Here is a 20627-nt window from a genome sequence, read left to right as displayed (position 1 = left end):
GGCAGAGGGTACTTTACTGACTGTGGAAATCAGGTGGAAGGTTTTTACACATTTTCTGAAGATTTTTTTTTTTGTCCAGTTTTTATCACACACTTCTGAGACTTTGAGCAAATTACTTCACCTCTTTGTGCTTCAGTGACCATTTGGTGATGTGAGCAAGCACATATGAAATTACTTGATTCTACCTGTAACTTTTTACTGTTTGAAGTATTATATTCCAGTTTGGAGGTAGCACCCAACAATTCTTAGTCATATCTTCTAAATACCTTTTAAAAGGAAATTGCAGTAATACATGTCTTCTTTTTGCATAACATAAAAATCTAATATCTATTGCATTTTTGTAGTAATAAGCATAAGTGATATTTTTAGTTAGCTGCTGTGACTGTAAATGGTATGAAAATATCTCTGCTTTCTATTGGTGACACAGCACTGCTAATACTGAGGGTTGTTGCCTACACTGTACTTGGAAGAAATGCTAAAGTTCAGTTAGAGTTTAATGAAGGTGAAGTTGTCATTTCCCTCTTTTCCTAGTTTACACAGTCCCCCCCTGTGCTCCCTCCACGTGCATTAAGAGCTTCGGCTGTAATTTATCACTACGCTTCACACTTTTAAGATGTTACCTTACTGATGTAGAGACTTCAGAGTCTATTCAGTATTTCGCCTTAGGGATTGGAGATGGGGATGGCTTGGAACATACAGTTCTGTTGAAAAGGAAAAAAAAAAGCCACCCTTAACATTTGGGAGTTGGTCTGTCACTCTGGCTGAAAGTTGCTAACACTGCAAAGTCCTGCTTTAAACAAACAAACAAACAAACAAACAAACAAACAAATAAACAAACTATGACCACAAATCACGAAGCCAAAGTTCAAATATTACGACAAACCTAACACCTTCTTACCGAAATGCTCAATTTTGTCCCAGTGGGCTTTTTTTTTTTCCTCAGGAGCAGCAAATTAAAAACAAAAACAAAAACAAAAAACAAAAACCAAAAGCCAAAAAAAAAAAAAACCCACAAAAAAAAAAAAACAAAAACAAAAAAACAAACAAACAAACCAAAAAACACCCTAATTTCTTCAAGGGCAGGTATGTTCCTAGCAGTATTTGCGTAAGAGGACAGTGACCTTCCGTTGAACAAATAGATGTCCACGGGGCTTCCATTTTCTGTCGAATTAGGACAGAAATACAGAACGAAACACGAAACGCACCGTCTTTAAGGGTCCGGCTAGCGTTAGCTGAGGCTAGTGCAGAGATTTCAAAGGCAGACTACCTGGAATTGGATCCAGGTTTAGATTTTCCAAAGCCTTGGACACTCAGACATGAGAATCACGCCCGTCGACTTGTATGAAAGAAATAAAATTATGCGTTTAAGCCAGTGTTAATACTTGTTTTTTTCTTGCAAATAGCCAAATATTGCCGTTTTGCTTCTACAAGTATTAAATGGGAGAAATATTTGATTCTCAGATTTACACTGTAATACCTTAAAAAAGAAAAAAGTCAGTTTTTCGCGATTAAATAACGTGGTACATTTAGTTTAAACTTAAAACTTAAGGAACGTTCAGCCCACGGTAAATTTTTTTTTTTTTAAGGAAAAAAACCTTTTGTGAGGTAAATCGGTGCCCCACAGTTGATATGCCACTTGCTTCTTCTTTCGACGAGGCTGGTGCAGCCTCTTCGGGTCGGTGGAGCGCCACCGCTTGGCCGCCTCAGCTCACAGGATTCCAACCTGCACCAGGATGCCCAGCGGTGAAGGCTAAAACCGGTTCCCAGGCGCGACAGGGCTTCGAAGAGCCGCCCTCCTCTTACCACAGCGCGCCGCCCACACGGAGCGGCTGCCTTCTGCAGCCTAGCAACAGCCGCCAAGGCGGCGGGATTGATGAGGAGGCGGGGCTTGAGTTCCTCAGGCTCCCGCGCGCGTGAGCCCTTTTCTGTCGCTTAAGCGACGTAAAGCGCCACCTAGTGGCGTCTAGGTGGAGCTTTTGGCGGGTTGAGGTGGCGGCGGCGGCGGCGGCGGCGGCTTCGCCCTCTCGCGCGCCGCAGCGCCACCAACCGCGGTCATTGGAATTATGATCTGACCAGGCCTCCGTCGTCGCTTTTCCGTAGTGGGCGGGGCTAAGGGAGGGGTGACCCTGCCGGAGTCGCGGCTGCCAGCGACATGTTCAAGGTGAGAACGTGGAGCCGGGTCACAGCTGTCTCGGCCACCGGGAGCCCTTCCCACGCTTCCGAGGTGCCTCTTGGGGGAGCAGACTCGGTTCGTCCCGAGACTATGCCCCTCTCCGGGATGACCAAGTCCTGGGTGGGCGGTTCATTCACCGCTTGGTACCGGCACCTCGGTGGGTGGGATTGGCCCTTCTCTCGCGAATGAAACAGTTTGAAATGTTAAAAAGCCTCTATCGTACCCACTTCCTCGGGTAATACCCTTTTGGGGTCGTGGGTAGGATGAGGCCCGGCCTGGGTACTTAAGCGTCCATGGCTTTGGTTGCTTGGCAGGATCACGTTTCAGAACCTGGCTTGTTGGTGGGGGAGGGTCAGCTTCGGAGGGTGTCGGGGAGGCTGGCTTGATAATGTCTGCGTGTTGAGGGAGCAGGAGCTTTTTAGTATGGAGAAGTCGACTTTTCTCCCCTTCCTTACAGTTTTTTTTTTAACTCCTTTCCTCCGTAAGATAGACATTTACAGTGAAGACTTTCAAAAACCTGTATTTTATCATAAAATTATTCTTTCGTAAAAGCCAGTTATATTTTCTCACAAAAAATCACAGGCTGTGCACTCCTTTAAGCACAGCACTCAGGAGGCAGCGGCAGATGTATCTCTGTGAGGTCGAGGACTGCCTGGTTTACATAGCGGTTTCCAGGACAACCGGTGTTCTATGAAGAGTGTGTTAATAATCACAGGCAGCCAGAAAGCTACAAAAACCAAGTCTCCATGGAGCATAAAATTCACAGAATAGTGCTAATGAAACCTCACGTTTGTGTTATCCATTTAAAAGTTTCCTGCAGCTGCAAAATAAGACCATGGTTTCTGCCTCCCAGTGCTGTGTGTCGCTTAACTACACTTAACTGCCTGTCCCCCCCACCCCCCATAGTGAAATTAGGGTAGTAAAATCAGATTGTTAAGTACGGAGAATTATGTCACAAAACCCAGAGGAAGGATGGAGACAGTGTCATCAAACTCCTGGCTCTTCTGGGTTTACTATGACCTTGTCAGTTTTCCTTACGGTTTCAAGCTGACTGCTAGGAACTTGGGGAAGAGGAGAGGATAAAAGTCCCACACTTGGATTTTTTTCTTCAGGTTTGATTGGACAAACATGGGTCAGTTGTCTGTCCATAGCCCAATAGCAGTTACCAGGGGAATGTTGGTCTCTGGTTAGCTTAGGCTAAACAAGGTCACTTTGCTTAAACATAGAAAAGGAATGATTTCATGAACACAATAGGGTTCTTTAGAAAGGAAGAAGTGTAATGGAAACTGGATCTGCAGCCAACAATGCCCATGTCAGGTATATTTAGGTAAGTGTGTGCAAATATTCATTGACTTGGGCTCTTTGAAAATCTTTCATGATCTTGATACAGGTAAATTTTTTGATGGAAATGAAATATTAGCATAGGTTCATGCCTAATTTTTTTTAATTTTTTTTAATAAGAGGGAGAGAGAGGGAAGGAAAAATGTGATTGTAGAACAGTGGTTCTCAACTGACTGGAACTACCCCTTTGGGTATGTTTTGGAAATTCTAAGGGTTCTTTGAGTTTTTAGTTGTGTTGAACATTTGTATTATTTTTTATTTTATGTGTACTAATGTTTTGCCTGCATGTATGTCTGTGTACTACATACTTGCCTGGTACCCACAGAGGCCAGAAGAGGAATATGATCCCCTGGAACTGGAGTTACAAATGGTTGTCAGATACCATGTGGGTGCTGGGAATGGAACCTGGGTCCTCTTCTGTCAGCACTGGGCCCCCATCTGGTGCAGACCCATGCAGACCCTGTGCACGGTGCCACAGTCTCTGTGAGTTTATCTGTGTGTCTGTCATGCTTTGTTTAGAAAGCCTTGTTTCCTTGGTATCTACAATCCACTTTGGCTGTTACAATCTTTCCTCCCCCTTTTCTACAGGGTTCCCTGAGCCCTGAGGGGAGGAGGGATTTGCTGGAGACATCTCATTTAGGACTGAGTGTTCCAAGGTCTGTCACTTTCTGCTTATTGTCCACTTGTGGGTATTTGTCTTCATCTGCTGTAGGAGGAAGCTTCCTTGATCGTGGTTATGCAATACTCTGACCTATGAGTATAGCACTATATCATTAGTCATTTTATGGCTATGTTCTTCAGCAGAACAGTAGTATTTGGTCTTCCCCTATATCCGTGGGCCTTAAGTATCAGGTTCTTGGGCACCCAGGCAGTATCAGACATGGGTTCCAGCTCATGGTGTGGGCCTTAGTTCTAATTAAATAGTGGTTGGTTACTCTCACAACTTTTGTGCCATTATTGCACCAGCATATCCTGTAGGCAGGTCAGCATTGTAGATCACAGGGTTTGTAGCTGGGCTGGTAGTGTACAGGGTGTTTTATAGGATTATGTAATATATAAAAATAAGTATATATTATATATAAATAAAATCACATATGTCAGTGAATGAAGAATTTTATTTTAGGATAGTAAGGGTGATAACAGGTGTTAGCAGTTGAGAACCACAGTCCATTAAACTTTAATGTGCATGCGACTCTTGTTAAAATCTAGTTTGGTTCTGTTGATCTCATTGTGGAGCTTCTGTCCTCTCCAGATCTTACTATTTTCCACTTCTTTCATAAGATTCCCTGCATTTTGCCCAAAGGTTGGCCATAAGTCTTAGCATCTGCTTTGATAGTCTGCAGGGCAGAGCTTTTCAGAGGCCCTCTGTGGCAGGCTCCTGTGCTGTTCCCTGTTTTCTCCTTCTTCTGATGTCCATCCTCTTTGCCTTTCTGGATGGGGATTGAGAGTTTAGCCAGAGTTCTCCCTCTTGATTAGTTTCTTTAGATGTATAGATTTTAGTAAGTTTATCCTATATTATATGTCTATCTGAGTGAGTATATACCGTGTATGTCTTTCCGCTTCTGGGATAGCTCACTCAGGATGATCTTTTCCAGTTCCCACCATTTACCTGCAAATTTCATGATTTCCTTGTTTTTTATTGCTGAGTAGTATTCCATTGTGTAGATGTACCACAATTTCTGTATCCACCAAAAAATCTGAGCACAGGGGTCTTCCCGGAGACTGATACTCGAACCAAGTAGCATGCGTGGAGATAACCTAGAACCCCTGCACAGATGTAGCCCATGGCAGTTCAGTCCCCAGATAAGTTCCATAGCAATGGGAACAGGGACTGTTTCTGACATGAACTGATTGGCCTGTACTTTGATCACCTCCCCCTGAGGGGGGAGCAGCCTTACCAGGCCACAGAAGAAGATAATGCAACCACTCCTGATGAGACCTAATAGACTAGGATCAGAAGGAGGGAAAAGAAGATCTCTCCTATCAGTGGACTTGGGGAGGAGCATGCGTGGAAAAAGGGGAGGAAGGGAGGGTTGGGAGGGAGCTACAGGGGGGATAAAAATTAAAAAAAAAAACATGTTGAAAGAAAAAAAATGTAGTTTGGGTTTGGGATAGAACCTCAGATTCTCCTTTTTTTTTTGAGCATATCAGTGTCATTGATGCTGCTGGTCATTATACTTTGAATAGTTAAGAATTTATTTAGTAAGATCCTTAATTCGTGCATCCTGTGTTTTTGAGGTTGATGGTTTTATGAATGGGTAGGATTTGGAAGAGGCACGGACGAGGAGCAAAAAGGCTTTGCAAGGACTCTACTGAGTTTCATTATCGCAAGTGTTTGCTTAGAGGGGACAAAACAAATGATAAGACTGGTTTGTCTTTGAGAATTGCCACCTTGAGGAGACTAGGACTGGAAGGTACAAGAGTTGATTGTGTAGGCAGTGATAGGGAAGTGCAATGTGTGTAGCTTGTTCAGGGCATTTCATGTTTAAACTATGACCAATGATTGATTTTTAAAATTATATTTTTTATTTATGTCTATTTGTTGTACGTGCTCAAGGAAGTCAGAGAAGTGTTGGCTCCCTGAAACTGCAGTTTCAGGTATTTTGAGCTGCCTGATGTGGGTCCTGGGTTGACCTGGATACTCTGTAAGAATAATATGTACTCTTAACCGCTGAGCCATTTCTCCAGCCCTCTGTGACCATTGTTTTGATTTAGCTATTTATGCCCAGGGCAGTAGGGAGCGTCAGTGGAGTTAAAAAACGAATCACATTTGAAAAGTGTGCCAGAATTTGTATTCTGCTGTTGGAAGCTGTTTTTCTTTGTGCTGTCACAGGAAGTTTAAATATTGAACATGTATCCAGTCCCCATGTGCAATACTAGATTTCTTTCATTTCACAGATTTTATCACTGGCTGGCTATAGCCTGGGCATAGTTAATGTTCTCTGGAATGATTCAGTTCTTACCTAGAAGAGAGTTCCCAAATCTAGCCAGGTATCATGGTTATTTAAGATGTAGTTGGAGGACCCTTCACATACTTCAGTTTTACTTTACTTTAAAAAGAATTAATTTTATTTTTTCATTTATATGAATTTGGAAGTGAATGCCATGTGTGTGCTGGTATCCTTGGAAGCCAGAAGAGGGCTTTGGGTTCCTTAGAGGTAGTAGTGAGCAGCTTGACATGGGTGCTGGGAACCAGCAACTGAGCTTGGGTCCTGTAGAAGAGCAGCCAGCACTGTTTACTGTGAAGTCAGGTCTCCAGTCTTCAGGATTTATTTGTTAGGTGGAATCTGGTGATCTGTAGGTTTTAAGTACCTCTATGTAATTTTAAAACTTTGATTTAAATCGTACAGGTGGTTATTGGTACAGATGTAACAAGTACATTACATTGGGATGGGTCTCAACCTGGACTGCATGTTTGAGTCACCTGTGAAACTTATGGAAGTTTCCGTGACTTTTGTGGACTCTAGACCAATGACCTCAGAATCTCCAAAGGAGGAATCTAGGCATCTGTGTAGCTTTGGCTGTTCTGGACTCAACTTTGTAGATCAGGCTGGCCTCGACCCACCTGCCTCTGCCTCCTCGAGTTCTGGGATCAAAGGTGTCCACCACCATGCCTAGCTAACCTTTGGATTTTTTTGTTGCCACTTTTCACAGAAGCCATTCCCAGTAATACTGACTGTACACATCAGACTTTTGGGTGACTTTGCTAAATAAAGATATACATACTTTTGTGATTACTGTCTATTTTAAAATAAATTCAGGGACTAGGAATATAATGTAGTTGGTAGAGTGTTTTGCCCTTGGTTCACATAAACTGGGCATGGTGGCCCTCATAGGTAATCCTAACACTAGGAGGTGTAGATGAGGATCAGAAGTTTAGGGTCATCTCTGGTTAAATATGGAGTTCAAAGGCAGGCTGAACTACGTAAGAACCTATCTCCAAAAGTAAAATTCTAGTCTAGGATGGAGTGTAGTGGTAGAGAGCTTGCCCAGCATGTCTGAGAGACTGGATTCTAGTCTCAGTACCACCATCACCATAAAAAAAGAACAACAACAACAACAACAAAAACCTTCAGAATTTATTAAAAAGAAAAAAAGAAGAACAAAGAAAAGAAAAAGTGCTAGAGAGAGGCTCGGCAGTTAAAAGTATTTGCTGTTCTTTCAGAAGATTAGAGTTTGGTTCCCAGAACCCACATCAGGTGGCTCACAAGCACCTTTTCACTTCTTCCCCCCCAAAAAAAATCTTTAAAAAACAAAACCAAAATTGTTGATGGAGGGTGGTGGAAGGCTAATAGAACATGCTGGAACTCCTGGTTTTAATCCCTAGCACCCCTCCCCTAGAAAAGAAGGAAGAGGAGAATATTAGCATACCTTGATTAAGATGGGAGGGTATTCTGGAATATAAATTAGTCATGCTATTGGTTTTTTTTTTTTTTTTGACAATTTTCAGTATTTTTATGATGTTCTTAAAAATAAGTGCACTTAATTATTCATACTTGCTTATGTTCAGTGTCTCTGCCCTAAGCATCTTGTGGAATGGCGATTTTTGAAACTTGGTTTGTGGTGGGAATAAGTTCTTGGAGTTCCTGTAGCTCTACCAAGTCAAACTCTTTAGAAGAAGATTCCGGAATTATGCTTTTGAAAAAGTCATCAGGTAATTCTGAAACCTCATTTCTGTAGGCATACGAAAGGTCTTTTATTGAAAAGGAAAGAGCTGTATAAATTTACATGGAAAGCCTAGTAAGATGGAAGGTATGTACTTTTGGAAGAGTAAATAAAGGGCCTTGTCGTAGGGTAATTATTGTGCTGAAACACCATGACCCAAAAGCAAGTTGGTGAGAAAAGGGTTTATTTATTAGGCTTATACTTCCACATCACTGTTGATCATTGAAGAAGTCGTGACAGGAACTCAAGCAGGAGCTGATGCAGAGGCCATAGAGGGGTGATGTTTACTAGCTTCCTCTCCACAGCTTACTCAGCCTGCTTTCTTATAGAGCCCAGGGTTGGTACCACCCACACAGGCTGGGCCCTCCCACAGTAATCACTAATTAAGAAAATGCCCTGCAGCCTTATCTGCAGCCTGCTCTTATGGAGACATTTTCTTGGTTGAGAGTCCCATCTTTCAAATGACTGCAGCCTGTGTCAAGTTGACATAAAAACAGCACAGCCTCCTACATAAAAATAGAAGAGACTATCCACTGGGTAGTGTTAGAAGGCAAGTTGTCAGGGATTTGGGGATTTGGAAGCTTCTTGATTAACTTGATCTTTCCATTTGTTTTTAAAGCAATTTTCCTGGGACAGCAGTGTGGTCGCCAAGCTGCAGAATTCTGGGCAGTGCTCTTTAATTTGCAAAGCAGCAAAAACAGTTTAGTTTCTGTGCACTCATTATGATCTGAATGTTTATGACCTTGCCAGATTTAATATCTTGGCTGATTTTCAGTTACCTACTTTTGTGGCTGGAGCTGAAGAATTAATCTGAGTCTTTTGGATTTTGTTTGATACAGGGCCTGACTATGATGCCTAGGCTGGCCTTGATCTCACCTAGCCTATGGCTGACCTTGACCCAAGAAGTCTGCATAGTTGGCTGCTTGAGTCTTTTTGAGTAACCTCCTAAGTTTCTCAGAAGCTCTTTCCCAGAAGCCAGCAACCATTTCTGCTTTACTGTGTCTTTAAGTCCAGCAGGTGTGAGAATCATCTGATTTTTGAAGTCAAGTTCTAGTTGGCCTATTCTAGTTGTTATCATGTGTAATCCTGCTTACCAGGCTGGATTTGTTTTGTAATCATAAGTCCTTGTGAAGCTTCAGAAGGAAGAGACAAAGAAACACTGTATTTAAGATAATGGCAGCCACTGGGTATGGTGGCACATAGCTGTACTTCCAGCTACTTGAATGACTAAGGGAGGTGGACCCTGAGGGAAAGGCCATTGCTTTTTTGTTTGTTTTTTGTTTTCTTTTTAAATAATGACATCCTACCCCTTTACAGCATTTAGTAGGGCCCCGTCTTACCAAATGGTGGTCCAGTTGCTTAGTTTCTTCTGACTATTAAGTTCCTGGTGGGCTCTGTGAAATAAAAGTTGAAAGAGGGTCCACACTAGAGAATGTACTATATTAGAGTGAAATTGTGCTGGAGAATAGAATCATACCAGAGAGAAAGATTAGCCACATGGGCTAGATTTAGGTACACTGAACTCAGTTACAACCTTCTTGAGGTTTGCAAAGCTGCGAATGGCAACTCAGCTTTTGTCTGAGCCTCAGTTTGGGTCTTAACTTAGCTATATTCAAACCTCTGATTAGCCAATATATTGATGTCCTTTAAGAGTTCCAAGCAGCTGAATTCTTTTCTTTTTTTAATTTTAATTTTTTTTCTTCACAATTTGTTCATTTTATATCCTGATTAAAGCTCCCTTCCTCAACTTTCCAAATCCAACCCTCTTTCTCTCTTCCCCCTCCATCCCCTTCCCCTAGTGGGGAGTTCTCCACTATTGCCATCTGCCCATAGCTTGTTAAGTCTCATCAGGACTGTTTTGATCGTCTTCCTCCATGGTCTGGCAAGACTGCATCATCAGGGGTGAGTTAACAGAGAGGAGTCAACTGAGTTCATGACAGAGGCAGCCCCTGACCTGATCCACGCACTCAGTGATCTGCAAGGAGACTGAGCTACCAATCGGTCACATCTGAGCAGAGGGTCTAGGTCCTCTCCATGCTTGGTCCTTCACTGGTGCATCACTCTCTGCAGGACCCCCTGGGCTCAGATCTTTTAGTTTTGTTGGCCTCCTTGTGGGTCTCCGGTCCCCTCTGTGTCCCTCTAATCCCACCACTCTCTTCCTCTATAAGACATCCTGTGCTCTGTCCAATGTTTGGCCCTGAGTCTCAGCATCTGACCCTCTATAGTGGACTGCAGATCTTAGTACTGTGATTTTCGTGATGCTGTAATATGACTAAGGTGAGAATTTTGTAATTTTGGTTTCTTTTAAAAACACAGACATGCTATGAGAATATGTTTTCGTTTTAACCCCAGGTGTGTGGCTACAGTCTGCTTCACAGCAGGTCATTATGATTTGCCCTAGCAGGGACGTGGTTTTGCCAGCTGCAGATAGTTTTAGTTTCTGTGAGTGTGTAACGTTTGGAATTCTGGGAAATTTTCAGAGGCTATATAAATGCCTAGGGCCCAGAGAGGCAGGGTTGCTGTTGGCTGGCTGGCTACCTGCCTGGTTGGTGGTTGAATGCTGTTGTATTCTGTGTTGGATGCTCTGTTGGTTGTGGTTTGTGTGGTTTGTCAAGGTTTGTCAAGTAGTCGTGTGCAAAGAAACAAGAAGAAAGTAGATACCCTGGACATCTAAGATCAAACTTACCCCAAGGAAGTCAAAGCCCTTAATCGGGAGGAAGTAGGAAGTAGTCTAACAATAACTTGGCCCCTATCATTTTTTTTTCTCTCCTGTATAGTATTAGGGGGTGAAGAAGGATGGAGAAGGGTGGAAGAGAGAAAAAGGAACCCATAAAGTAGCAAACGCCGGCTACACATGGCTACCTAGATAAAACGATATCCTTCACTGTTTTCTCTTCCCCATGTCTCATTATAAGAGGCAATGAATGAGTAGTTCTTGAACATTTCCTTGTTCAACAAAGAGATTCATACGTTGTGGCCAGAGTAGAGTGTGGTTAGAGAAAGTGGTTGTGGCTGGTTGTAGCAAATCTTTAGTTTACATAAAAAGTTTTAGGTAATAAATAAGTAAAAAAATCTCAAGTAAGGATAGAATCTAATCAGGGTTGTAGTTTAGATCATTGTTTTTTTTTAATTTATTTACTATGTATATGAATGCTCTAGCTGAATGTACACCTATATACCAAAGTGGGCATCAGATCTCATTATAGATGGTTGTGAGCCACCATGTGGTTGATGGGAATTGAACATAGGACCTCTGGAAGAGCAGCCAAGTGCTTTAAATCACTGAGCCATCTCTCCGTCCTCTAGATCATTGTTTCTTGTGCGGTGTTTTGAATCCATAGAGGGTTAGGTAACCAATTAGGATGCTGCTAAAAGCAATCCAGGAAAGAAATGAGGCTCAAGGAAGGACTGTATAGTAAGGGATAAAGAAGAACAAGTAGAAGTGAGATCATTTAATAGGCACAATTACCAGATCTTAGTGACCAAAAGGATTTAGGACAGTGGTTAAGATGACCTTGGGTTTTATTTTATTTTATTTTTGATTTTTGAGACAGGGTTTTACTGAGTAGCAGTCCCAGCTGTCCTGGAACTCACTCTGTAGACTAGGCTGGCCTCATGCTTGAAGAGATCCTCCTGCTTCTGCCTCCCAAGTACTGGGTTAATCCCAGTGTGTGCCACCACCTACCCCCCCCAGCTTATTTTTAATTTTAAATGGGCAAAAGGCATATATTTGCTATGTAAGCATGTTTTGAAATGTGTACCTATTATGGAGTGGCTAAATTGAAGTAATTCACTTGTTCATTACTTCCTGTATTTGCCTTTACTTAAATGTAATTAAAAAATACTGAACTGGTGGAAGCAGATAGGAGAATGGTAGCTATCAGTGGCTGGGATTTGGATTGGAAAAGATATCAATCAAAAGGTACAAAATGTTAGGAGGTTAAAGTTTTGAAAAAATCTATTGTACAGCACAGTGATGACAGTTAATATTGACCTGTTATATTCTGAGAGTGAATTTCAGACACCATTCCTGAGACAGGATGTAGAGGAAGAGAGGCAGGTATGAGGGAACAATGATGAGTTAGAGTTGGAAACTATTCAGAGATTCATATTTTGTAAATTGGGATCAATTTGCTTGACTTTTTAAAACATTTTTCAATTGGAGGCTTTGAAACATTTATCTTTGGGAAATTAAGATAAAGTCTGAACATTTGAACTCCTCCAAAACACATGCTTATGTTTCGTCATCTTCAGAATTTCAAAAATGCATTTTTCTCAGGAAGAGCAGTAAGCTTTTCTGGGTGGAAGTGGCTGAGGTTATGGCCCTGCTTATATTGTCTGTACCTGATTTGTAGCATGGAGAAAAAAAATTATGATTGCCTTTGCATTGCAGGTAATTCAGAGATCTGTTGGGCCAGCCAGCCTGAGCCTGCTCACCTTCAGAGTCTATGCAGCTCCCAAAAAGGATTCAGCTCACAAAAATTGCATAAAGGTTGATGAGGTAAAGTACGGATACTGTATGGTACATTGTAAACATCTGATTTAGTTAGAGTTTTTATAAATTATATATCAAGATGATGAAAGATTTGTAGTTTTTACTCTTTGAGGTCCTAGATACTAACATATACCCTTAGCACACTTAGAAAATATTTGAAAGGAAGACCTATACATTTCTTGATAGTTTGTTTTCTCTGTGGGAGATTTCTAGACTGCTTTTTCCACAGATGATAGTATAATGTAGATAAGGGCATAATTAAGGAATAACTCATAGTTTAGTTTTTAGTGGAGAGCTTACTGTATCCCAGTGGATTATAAGCACAGCTTACTTTTTTTTTTAGTAAGCACTTATTTTTTTATTAAAAATTTTTCATGCAGTATATTCTGGTTTTTCCTCTGCCAGCTCCTCCCAGATCCTTTCTACCTCTCCACCTCTCCAATCGTATACTTTCTCTCTCTTTAGCAAACAAATAGGCAAACAAACAAACAAACAAAAACCTAAACTGCAATAAAAAGAAAAACCACAAGAAATACACAATCTCTCTCTCTCTCTCAAAACAAAATCTGAAACTATAATATACAAACAGAGGCCAGTAAGATGAAAAAAAAAAAAAACAAACTTCAAACAAAGCAGTATGAAACAGTCTACAAAAGCACCATTGGCTTTGTTTTGTGCTGGCCGTCTGCTGCTGGGCACGGGCCCTGCTCCTAAGTGTGTTTACTGTACCCAGTGAGACCTCATTGGTGAGAACTAATTGTTCCTCTGCAGCAGGTCAGTTGGAGATAGCGTCTTGGTTAGGGATGGGAGCCTGTGTCCACTTCCTTCTCTCAGCGCTGGGATCCTGTTGAGCTTGAACCTGTGCAGGCCCTGTGCACGCTGAGCTCATACGTGCTTCAGTCCTGTTGTGTCAGGATGACTGTTTCCTTGGAGTCCTCCATTCCCTCCAGTTCTTAAAACTCCTCTTCTATACACCTCCCTGAGCCCTGGGAGAGAGGGGTTTGGTGAAGGCATCCCATTTAGGACTTAGTGTTCCAAAATCTCTCACTCTCTGTACATTGTCCATTTGTAGGTCTCTGTATAACTTACTTTTTAGAGTGGCCTGCCAGATTCTGGACTGCTTATCAAGCTAAGAAATATATTCATATTTTTTTTCTTTTTAAGAATTTAAAGGCGTGGGTTCTTTCTGGTTCCTGGCAAGATTAGAGATGCTTAAATAAGTACTTAGTACATACTAGAGCAACAAAAAAAAAAGACATCTTCTCTCAATTGTTTATCTTCTCTTTTAATCTGTATCTCCCAATATTTGGATTTTTTATTTTCTTTTATTTTTTTTGCCTTGGAATAAAGGGGTGTTCAAATGTCCGAAGTGGCCAGGCAAGGTTACTTCTATAGTGGTTGCATAAAGCAAGGTAGCTTGTCTTTCGCCTCTTCTCAGGCCTTAGAACAGTAGCATTGTTGAGGGGGAAGAAGTGGCTAGTAGTGGCTACTGAGAAGCATGTTTTCTTAGTAGGCAGTGAATTTGCTCACCTGCTTTGATGAGTAGCAGTCTGATATTTGATCCATCTAACCAGTTATTCTTCAGTTCCTCTCAGCTTTCTTTTCTTAAAACCAAACCAAATCAAACCAAACCAAACCCAAGGGCTGGTAAAATGGCCCAGTGGATAAAGGCACTTGCTGCCAAGCCTGATGACTTAGTTCAATCCCTGGAACCCACGTGGTAGGAGACAACTGATTCTTTTAAGTTGTCCTCAGACTGTCACATGTACCTTCCCCACAAATACCAGGTCCCCAAACTCCTCCATTCACTTGTTAGAATAGTAGAATTTCTTTCCACTTTAAGTTCGAGGTGAAACACCAGTTACTGATCTGTAAAGTTGATAAAGGGGGCTGGAGGTTCAGTTTAGTGATAGAGGGCTTGCCTTGCATACTTGAGGCCCTGGGTTTACCCCACACTAACAAAACAACACACTAGAAAGGGAGAAGACATGGCACTTCATAGTCCTACCCTCTTGTCCTTGTCCTTTTTGAGGAAGCAAGGTACAAAGATCATCTGAAATAAAGTTAGAGGTTGCATGCAACCCCCAGGGTAATTGTAATTTACAAATTATAGAAATATTAACCTTTAAAATTGATCACGTTATATGATTTCATGGTATATGCTTTTCTTTTGTTTTAATATGTGTAGCTTTCACTCTACTCAGTTCCTGAGGGTCGGTCTAAATATGTGGAGGAGCCAAGGACTCAACTTGAAGAAAACATCTCAGAACTCCGACATCATTTTGAGCCATATACAAGTTGGTGTCAGGTACGTCTACTTAAGAGTTAATAATGAAAAGTCTATATTGAAAAACAGAATAATATTGGCTGTATTCCTTCCTTCCTTCCTTCCCCCCCTCCTTCCTTTGCCTACTTTCCTCCCTCCCACTCTCCCTCCCTCCCTTCCTCCTTCCTTCCTTTCTTCCTTCCTTCATTTCATTTTATAGGATCTTACTCTGTAGGGTTGGCCTGGAATTCACTACGTAGTCCAGACTGTCCTCAGACTATCTTCCTGCCTCACTGACTAGCATAGGTGGTGGAATTACAGATGTAAGCCATCATGCCCAGCTCTGACTTCATGCTTTTAGAAAAAGGTGTAATAAAGGTCCTTAGTTAAGAGTGTCTAACTTACAAGTGTTCTTTAACAGTACCTGCAGGACAGATACAATCAAGTCTGGTGTCCTGGTGGCACCAAGGGGAATTACCAGTGTTGGGTTAACAGATGGATAGATCCTTGGATCTCACTGGCCAGCTAACCTAATCAGCAAGACCCAGGTCCTAGTGAGAGATTTTTATTTTATTAGACAAGGTAAATGGTTCCTGAGAAATAACACTCAAGAGTGAACACCTGCACCCAAACTTGCCCTCACTCAGGCAACCCAAACCTGTACTTATTCATAACTCTGCATGCTCATAGTGTACACACATGCAGAAAACAGATTTTTATCTTCTTCTAGAAACGACAAGTTACTACAGGGTGAACATCCCTAATCCAAGATTATTTTGGTTTTAGATTTTCATACTAAAAATACCCACTCTATAAATCCAAAAAACTCAGAAAGCCAAAAAAAAAAAAAAATCCCCCCTGAAACCTAAGAAACATCTATTCCTATACATTTCAGATAAGGGATATTCATCCAGGAGTAAATACCCAGGTGTGATGGGACAGGCCTTTAATCCCATCACTCTTGAGTCAGAGGCTGGTAGATTTTTGATTTCTAAAACTGGCCTGGTCTACATAGTTCCAGGACATCTAGGCTATATATAGAGAACCTGTCTCAAAAACAAACAAATAAGAAACAAAAAACAAACAAATAAACAAACAAAAAAACCCAAGCAAGCATAGAACAACCCAACAAAAAACCCCAGAGACTAGAAAGTATTTGAGTGCTGTAATAGGAAGGTAGATACTATAATAGGGTAGAATTACATGTTTGAGTAATGAACTTTTCACTGCACTGACTAAACTGAAATAGGGATAGATTGGCTTCTGTCCTTACTCATGTTTTAGGTTCCAGACATTTGTTGTTAAGGAATTGAATGTATCCTGATTTTAAACATCTTAAATCAAAGTTTACACTCTATAGATTGCTTTTGTAGCCTTTGGTACATATTTGCTGTACTTGCTCTTGATTTTGAAAAGGAAGGAAAAAATAAAGAAACTAATATGTAGATGTATACAAGATAATCCAGATTTATTTTAATTGAGATCGGCAAATTCAGTTTTCATCTAAGACTTTTTGTAAAAATTTGTTTCATCAGTTTTGCCATTGCTGAACTTTTGTTTACCATTTGAGGAAAAAAAATGCACAAACTCTTAGTGACATAAGCATACTATGCAAACTTTACCACTGACCTATACTTCAAACCATCTATTCTGTAATAAAAGTATTTTTGTCAGCTAATCATGTTGGCATATGTATGTGACCAAAGCACTAAAGATGTTGAAGCAGGAGGATTTCTGTAAGGTTGAAGTCTGCCTGGACTATATAAGGAGACCCTGTCTCAGAAAAAGGGATCTGAACTTCAGGCTTCGTGACTGCACCACAAGCATCCTTCTTCTTCCTTTTTTTTTTTTTTTTTTTCACTTTTACTTATTTTTCTCTCACATAGACATACTCGGGACATACTCTCACATAGTATGTCCCGACCACATTTTCCTCTCCGTCCTGTTTACTTTTCAACCTGAGGTAGCTTCTTTTCTAAACACTTTTTTTTTTCTATGATGCTTGGTACAACAAAATATTTGTCCATATCATATGCTGAGTATCAACATGCTTATTTATAGTACTCATAAATGGAAACATTTTCTTGTAATTAGGATGGCATTATTGGGTACATTTAATTCTTCATGAAGATAACTACTTCTAATTCCTGGCTTTATATTTCAGACAAGGAATTTCTTGTTCTTTCTTGACCAACCTAATCTAATTTTTAAAAATAGCAAAATGATTAAGCCAGCAAAAGTAATGGACTGCCCCTCTAGACTTTGATATATAGGACTTTTTTTTTTCTCTTTTTAAAAAGGTAGATTTTTGGGGTGTGTGTGTGTGTGTGTGTGCATATATGTGCACCTGTGAGAGTGTATGTAAACATGGAGACCAGAAAAGAACATCAGATTGTGCAGAGCTAGAGATAATAGGTGTTTTGGGGATAGCTGGCTTGTTATATGGGTGCTGGGATCTGAACTCCAGGCTTCATGACTGCATCACAAGCATTCTTTTTCTTTAAAAATTTTATTCTTTTCTCAGGATATATTACAGCCTGACTGCAGTTTCCCCTCCCTCTTCTGATATCTTTTTCAGTTTCTTTCTGTAGAGCCTTGAAGTTCTTGTCATACACGTCTTTCAGTTGCTTGGTTAGAGTTACATGAAGATATTTATATTATTTGTGGCTATTGTGAAGGGTGTTGTTTCCCTGATTACTTTCTTAGCCCATTTATCATTTGTATAACAAAGGGATACTGATTTTTTGAGTTAATTTGTATTCTGTTGATGCTTTTGTCCGTAGTTCCTGTTCACTTACTTACACTTTTCATCTCCAGGATACCCTTAGTTTGTGTTTTCTTCATTGCTCCTATTTCCATTTTCAGGTCCTGAACAGTTTTATTTACTTCCTTCACCTGTTTGTTTTTTCCTGTATTTCTTTAAGGGATTTCTTTGTTTCCTCCTTAAGGGCTGCTAAGATTAGTTTTAAGGTTATTTTCTTGTACTTCAGCTGTGTTGGCATATTTAGGGCTTGCTGTAGTAGCATAGCTGGGCTCTGGTGGTACCATATTGTCCTTGTTGTTGATTTTTGTTCTTAAACTGCCTCTAGTTGTCTGGCTTTGGGTTTAGGTACTGATTTCTGACTTTAATTTGTTGGATGGATGTTTTTCCCTTGGTATTTGTTTTCTCTCTGGTCTTTTGGCCTGAGTGGCCTGAGGTTCTTATGACTGAAGAGTTTTCAGGTCTAGTAGGATATCTCTGCTGGGGTTTTGGTGGCTTGCACGGCCTCTGGAGTTTTCAGTTGGCACTGTATACTTACTGTTTTGATTATGTGGCAGGAGGATTTTCTTTTCTGGTCTAATTTATTAGGTGTTCTGCAGGCCTCTTCTATGCTTATAGGCCTCTCCATTAAGTTGGGGAAATTTTCTTCTATGATTTTGTTGAAAATATTTTCTGGGCCATGGAGACGGGAATCTTCTTTTTCCTCTACTCCTATTATTCTCAGGTTTTTGTCTTCTCATGTTGTCTCTGATTTCTTGGATGGTCTGTATCAGGAATTTTTAGATTTAACATTTTCTTTGATGAATGCATTGATTTCTTCCATTGTATCTTCCACACCTGAGATTCTTTCTTCCATCTTTTATAGTCTGTTGGTTATGCTTACCTCTGCAGTTCCTGTTTTCTTTCCTAAGTTCTTCCTCTCCGTGATTTCCTCCGTTTGTGTTTTCTTTATCTTTTTCCAATTCTATCTTTAGATCTTGAGCTATTTTATTGATTTCCTTCACCTGTCTGACTGTATTTTCCTGTTTTTCCTTCAGTTCCTTCACCCATTTCTTCGAACTTTCCTCTGTTTCTTTTATTTCTTTTAGTGACTTAATTATTTCCTCTCTGAAGACTAAAAACTGGCTGCATCTCCTTGTATTTCTTTACTGATGGCCATAATCTGTTTGAGTTTATCTTCCTCTAATTCTTCATGCATTTTGTTTCCTCTATTATCCTCTTCATAAGCATAGATATGCTTATGTGAAATCATCTTAGATTTCACTTATCATAGGGTGTCCAGGGCTGCTTGCCCCTGGATAACTGGGTTCTGGAGATGCCATGTTGCTTTGGCTTTTGTTGGTTTTGCTTTTACGCTGGCCTCCACCCATCTGGCTGTCTCAGGTATTGGCTGTTAGTTTTTGGTACCTCCTGGAATCCAGCAGTGGGGAGAATCCCCTTGGCAGAAAGATGGTTGTTCTGAAGGAGGCCTCCCCAGCTTTTTTGGGTATGGTCACTGAATGGCCAATGGTTCTCAGGACTTGCCACATCTCACCTCAGGCATATGGATCTGTGTCGTAACTATGGTGGTTGGTATTCAGGGGGACTCTCCTCTCTTGCTCTGAATTTAGTGGGTAGTTGCTGCTGCTGTTCTTACACTGTGTTTGCTGGGTGCAGCCCTCTTGAAGAAGCAGGGAGCCCCATGGTTTGGTCAGTTTAGGTAGGGAAACAGGTTGTGCCTTGTGATAGTGTCTGGGTCTGATCCTGTGGATCCCAGGCTTCTGTAGGTCTGTTGGAGCTCTGTGTCCCAGTACCCAGGCGGTAATCAGTGGAAGGGGAGCATAGCTCTCATGTGTGCAGCAGGAGGCTAGAGCTCTGAGCCTGCAGGAGCCCAGAAACTTTTCTGGAGATTGGTGTCCTGAGGTTGGACCTGAGGTTTTCCTCCACTGTGGGGTTTCCTCCCAAAAGGGAGACCCAGTCTGTGGTGTTTTGGTGTCCACAGTTCAGTCTGGGATGGTGAATAAAGTAAGCACATGCTGGCGGCTGAGCCCCTGCAGGAACCTGAGTTCCCGAGAACTTTTCTGGTTGAGGGCATTTCAGGTAAGTTCCCTGAGGTCAGACATGCTCTTTCCCTCACCGTAGGGTTTCCTTCCAACAGAGAAACACAGTGTCTGGTGCCCTGAGTCCCACAGTTCTCTCTTAGTAGGTGATTTGGGTGCACAGGCCAGTCTCTGGGCTGGTGGCTGAGTGCCCGCAGGACCCCAGGATCTTTTCCAGGGATTGTCTGGGTGACCTGAGGTCGGTCCCAGTTGCTTCCTTCACCGTGGGGTTTTCTCTCAACTGGAAATTCAAGTCTCTAGTATAGTGATGTCCACAGTTCAGTCTGGGATAGTGATCAGAACACACAGGCATATGGCCTCTGGGCTGGCAACCAAGTGCCTGCTGGGACCAGGGAACTCTTCCCTGTTTTAGCTAGGTGACCTGAACACGATTGCTTCCTACACCGTGGGGTTTCCTCTCACCTGGGAGACATCATAGCTTGTGTTTTATGGCCCAGAGTTTGGTCTGTTGGTTGCTATGCAGTCACTGCTGTCCTGCTTGTCAGACAGTGTCCTTCTGGTGCCGCTATCCCGGATCCTTGGATCTCTCTCTTTTTTTTTGAAGCAAAACTTTGAATCATAGATACAGTTCAGAGAGGGACTGGCAAATCTTGCTGATCCTACGACATCGCATTAAGACTGAGCAGCCAACATTTAAAGGACAGAAGTTGCACTTAGTGCTAAACAGGGAACTGAACACATTTGGCAGCCCTTAACAGAGATGCTGGTATACCATGACTATTCCACAACGAAGATGGTTGCCAGTCATGTGACGCCATTAGTTCAGATGGCAGTAAAACCATGGCTCTACCCTCTTTATCCCTGAACCAACATGCTGGCCAGCCACA

General features: G+C 41.5%; 1 protein-coding gene across 5 annotated transcripts in view; it reads left to right on the top strand.

Moving 5' to 3' along the window:
- The first annotated feature begins 2042 nt into the window (after positions 1-2042).
- Apoo (apolipoprotein O) overlaps positions 2043-20627 on the top strand; it is a 66640-nt gene continuing 48055 nt past the window's right edge. For all 5 annotated transcript variants that reach the window (XR_009589133.1, XM_060376754.1, XM_060376755.1 and 2 more), the window contains exons 1-3: positions 2043-2161; positions 12573-12680; positions 14863-14982. Coding sequence is in view for 4 of the 5 variants with exons in the window: in XM_060376754.1 (XP_060232737.1) it covers positions 2153-2161; positions 12573-12680; positions 14863-14982 (237 nt within the window). In the remaining variant the exon portion in view is untranslated. The remainder of the gene's footprint in view (positions 2162-12572; positions 12681-14862; positions 14983-20627) is intronic.

The sequence above is a fragment of the Meriones unguiculatus genome, assembly GCF_030254825.1.
Source record: "Meriones unguiculatus strain TT.TT164.6M chromosome X unlocalized genomic scaffold, Bangor_MerUng_6.1 ChrX_unordered_Scaffold_30, whole genome shotgun sequence".
Classification (NCBI taxonomy): domain Eukaryota; kingdom Metazoa; phylum Chordata; class Mammalia; order Rodentia; family Muridae; genus Meriones; species Meriones unguiculatus.
This window is presented reverse-complemented; position numbering and strand designations above follow the sequence as displayed.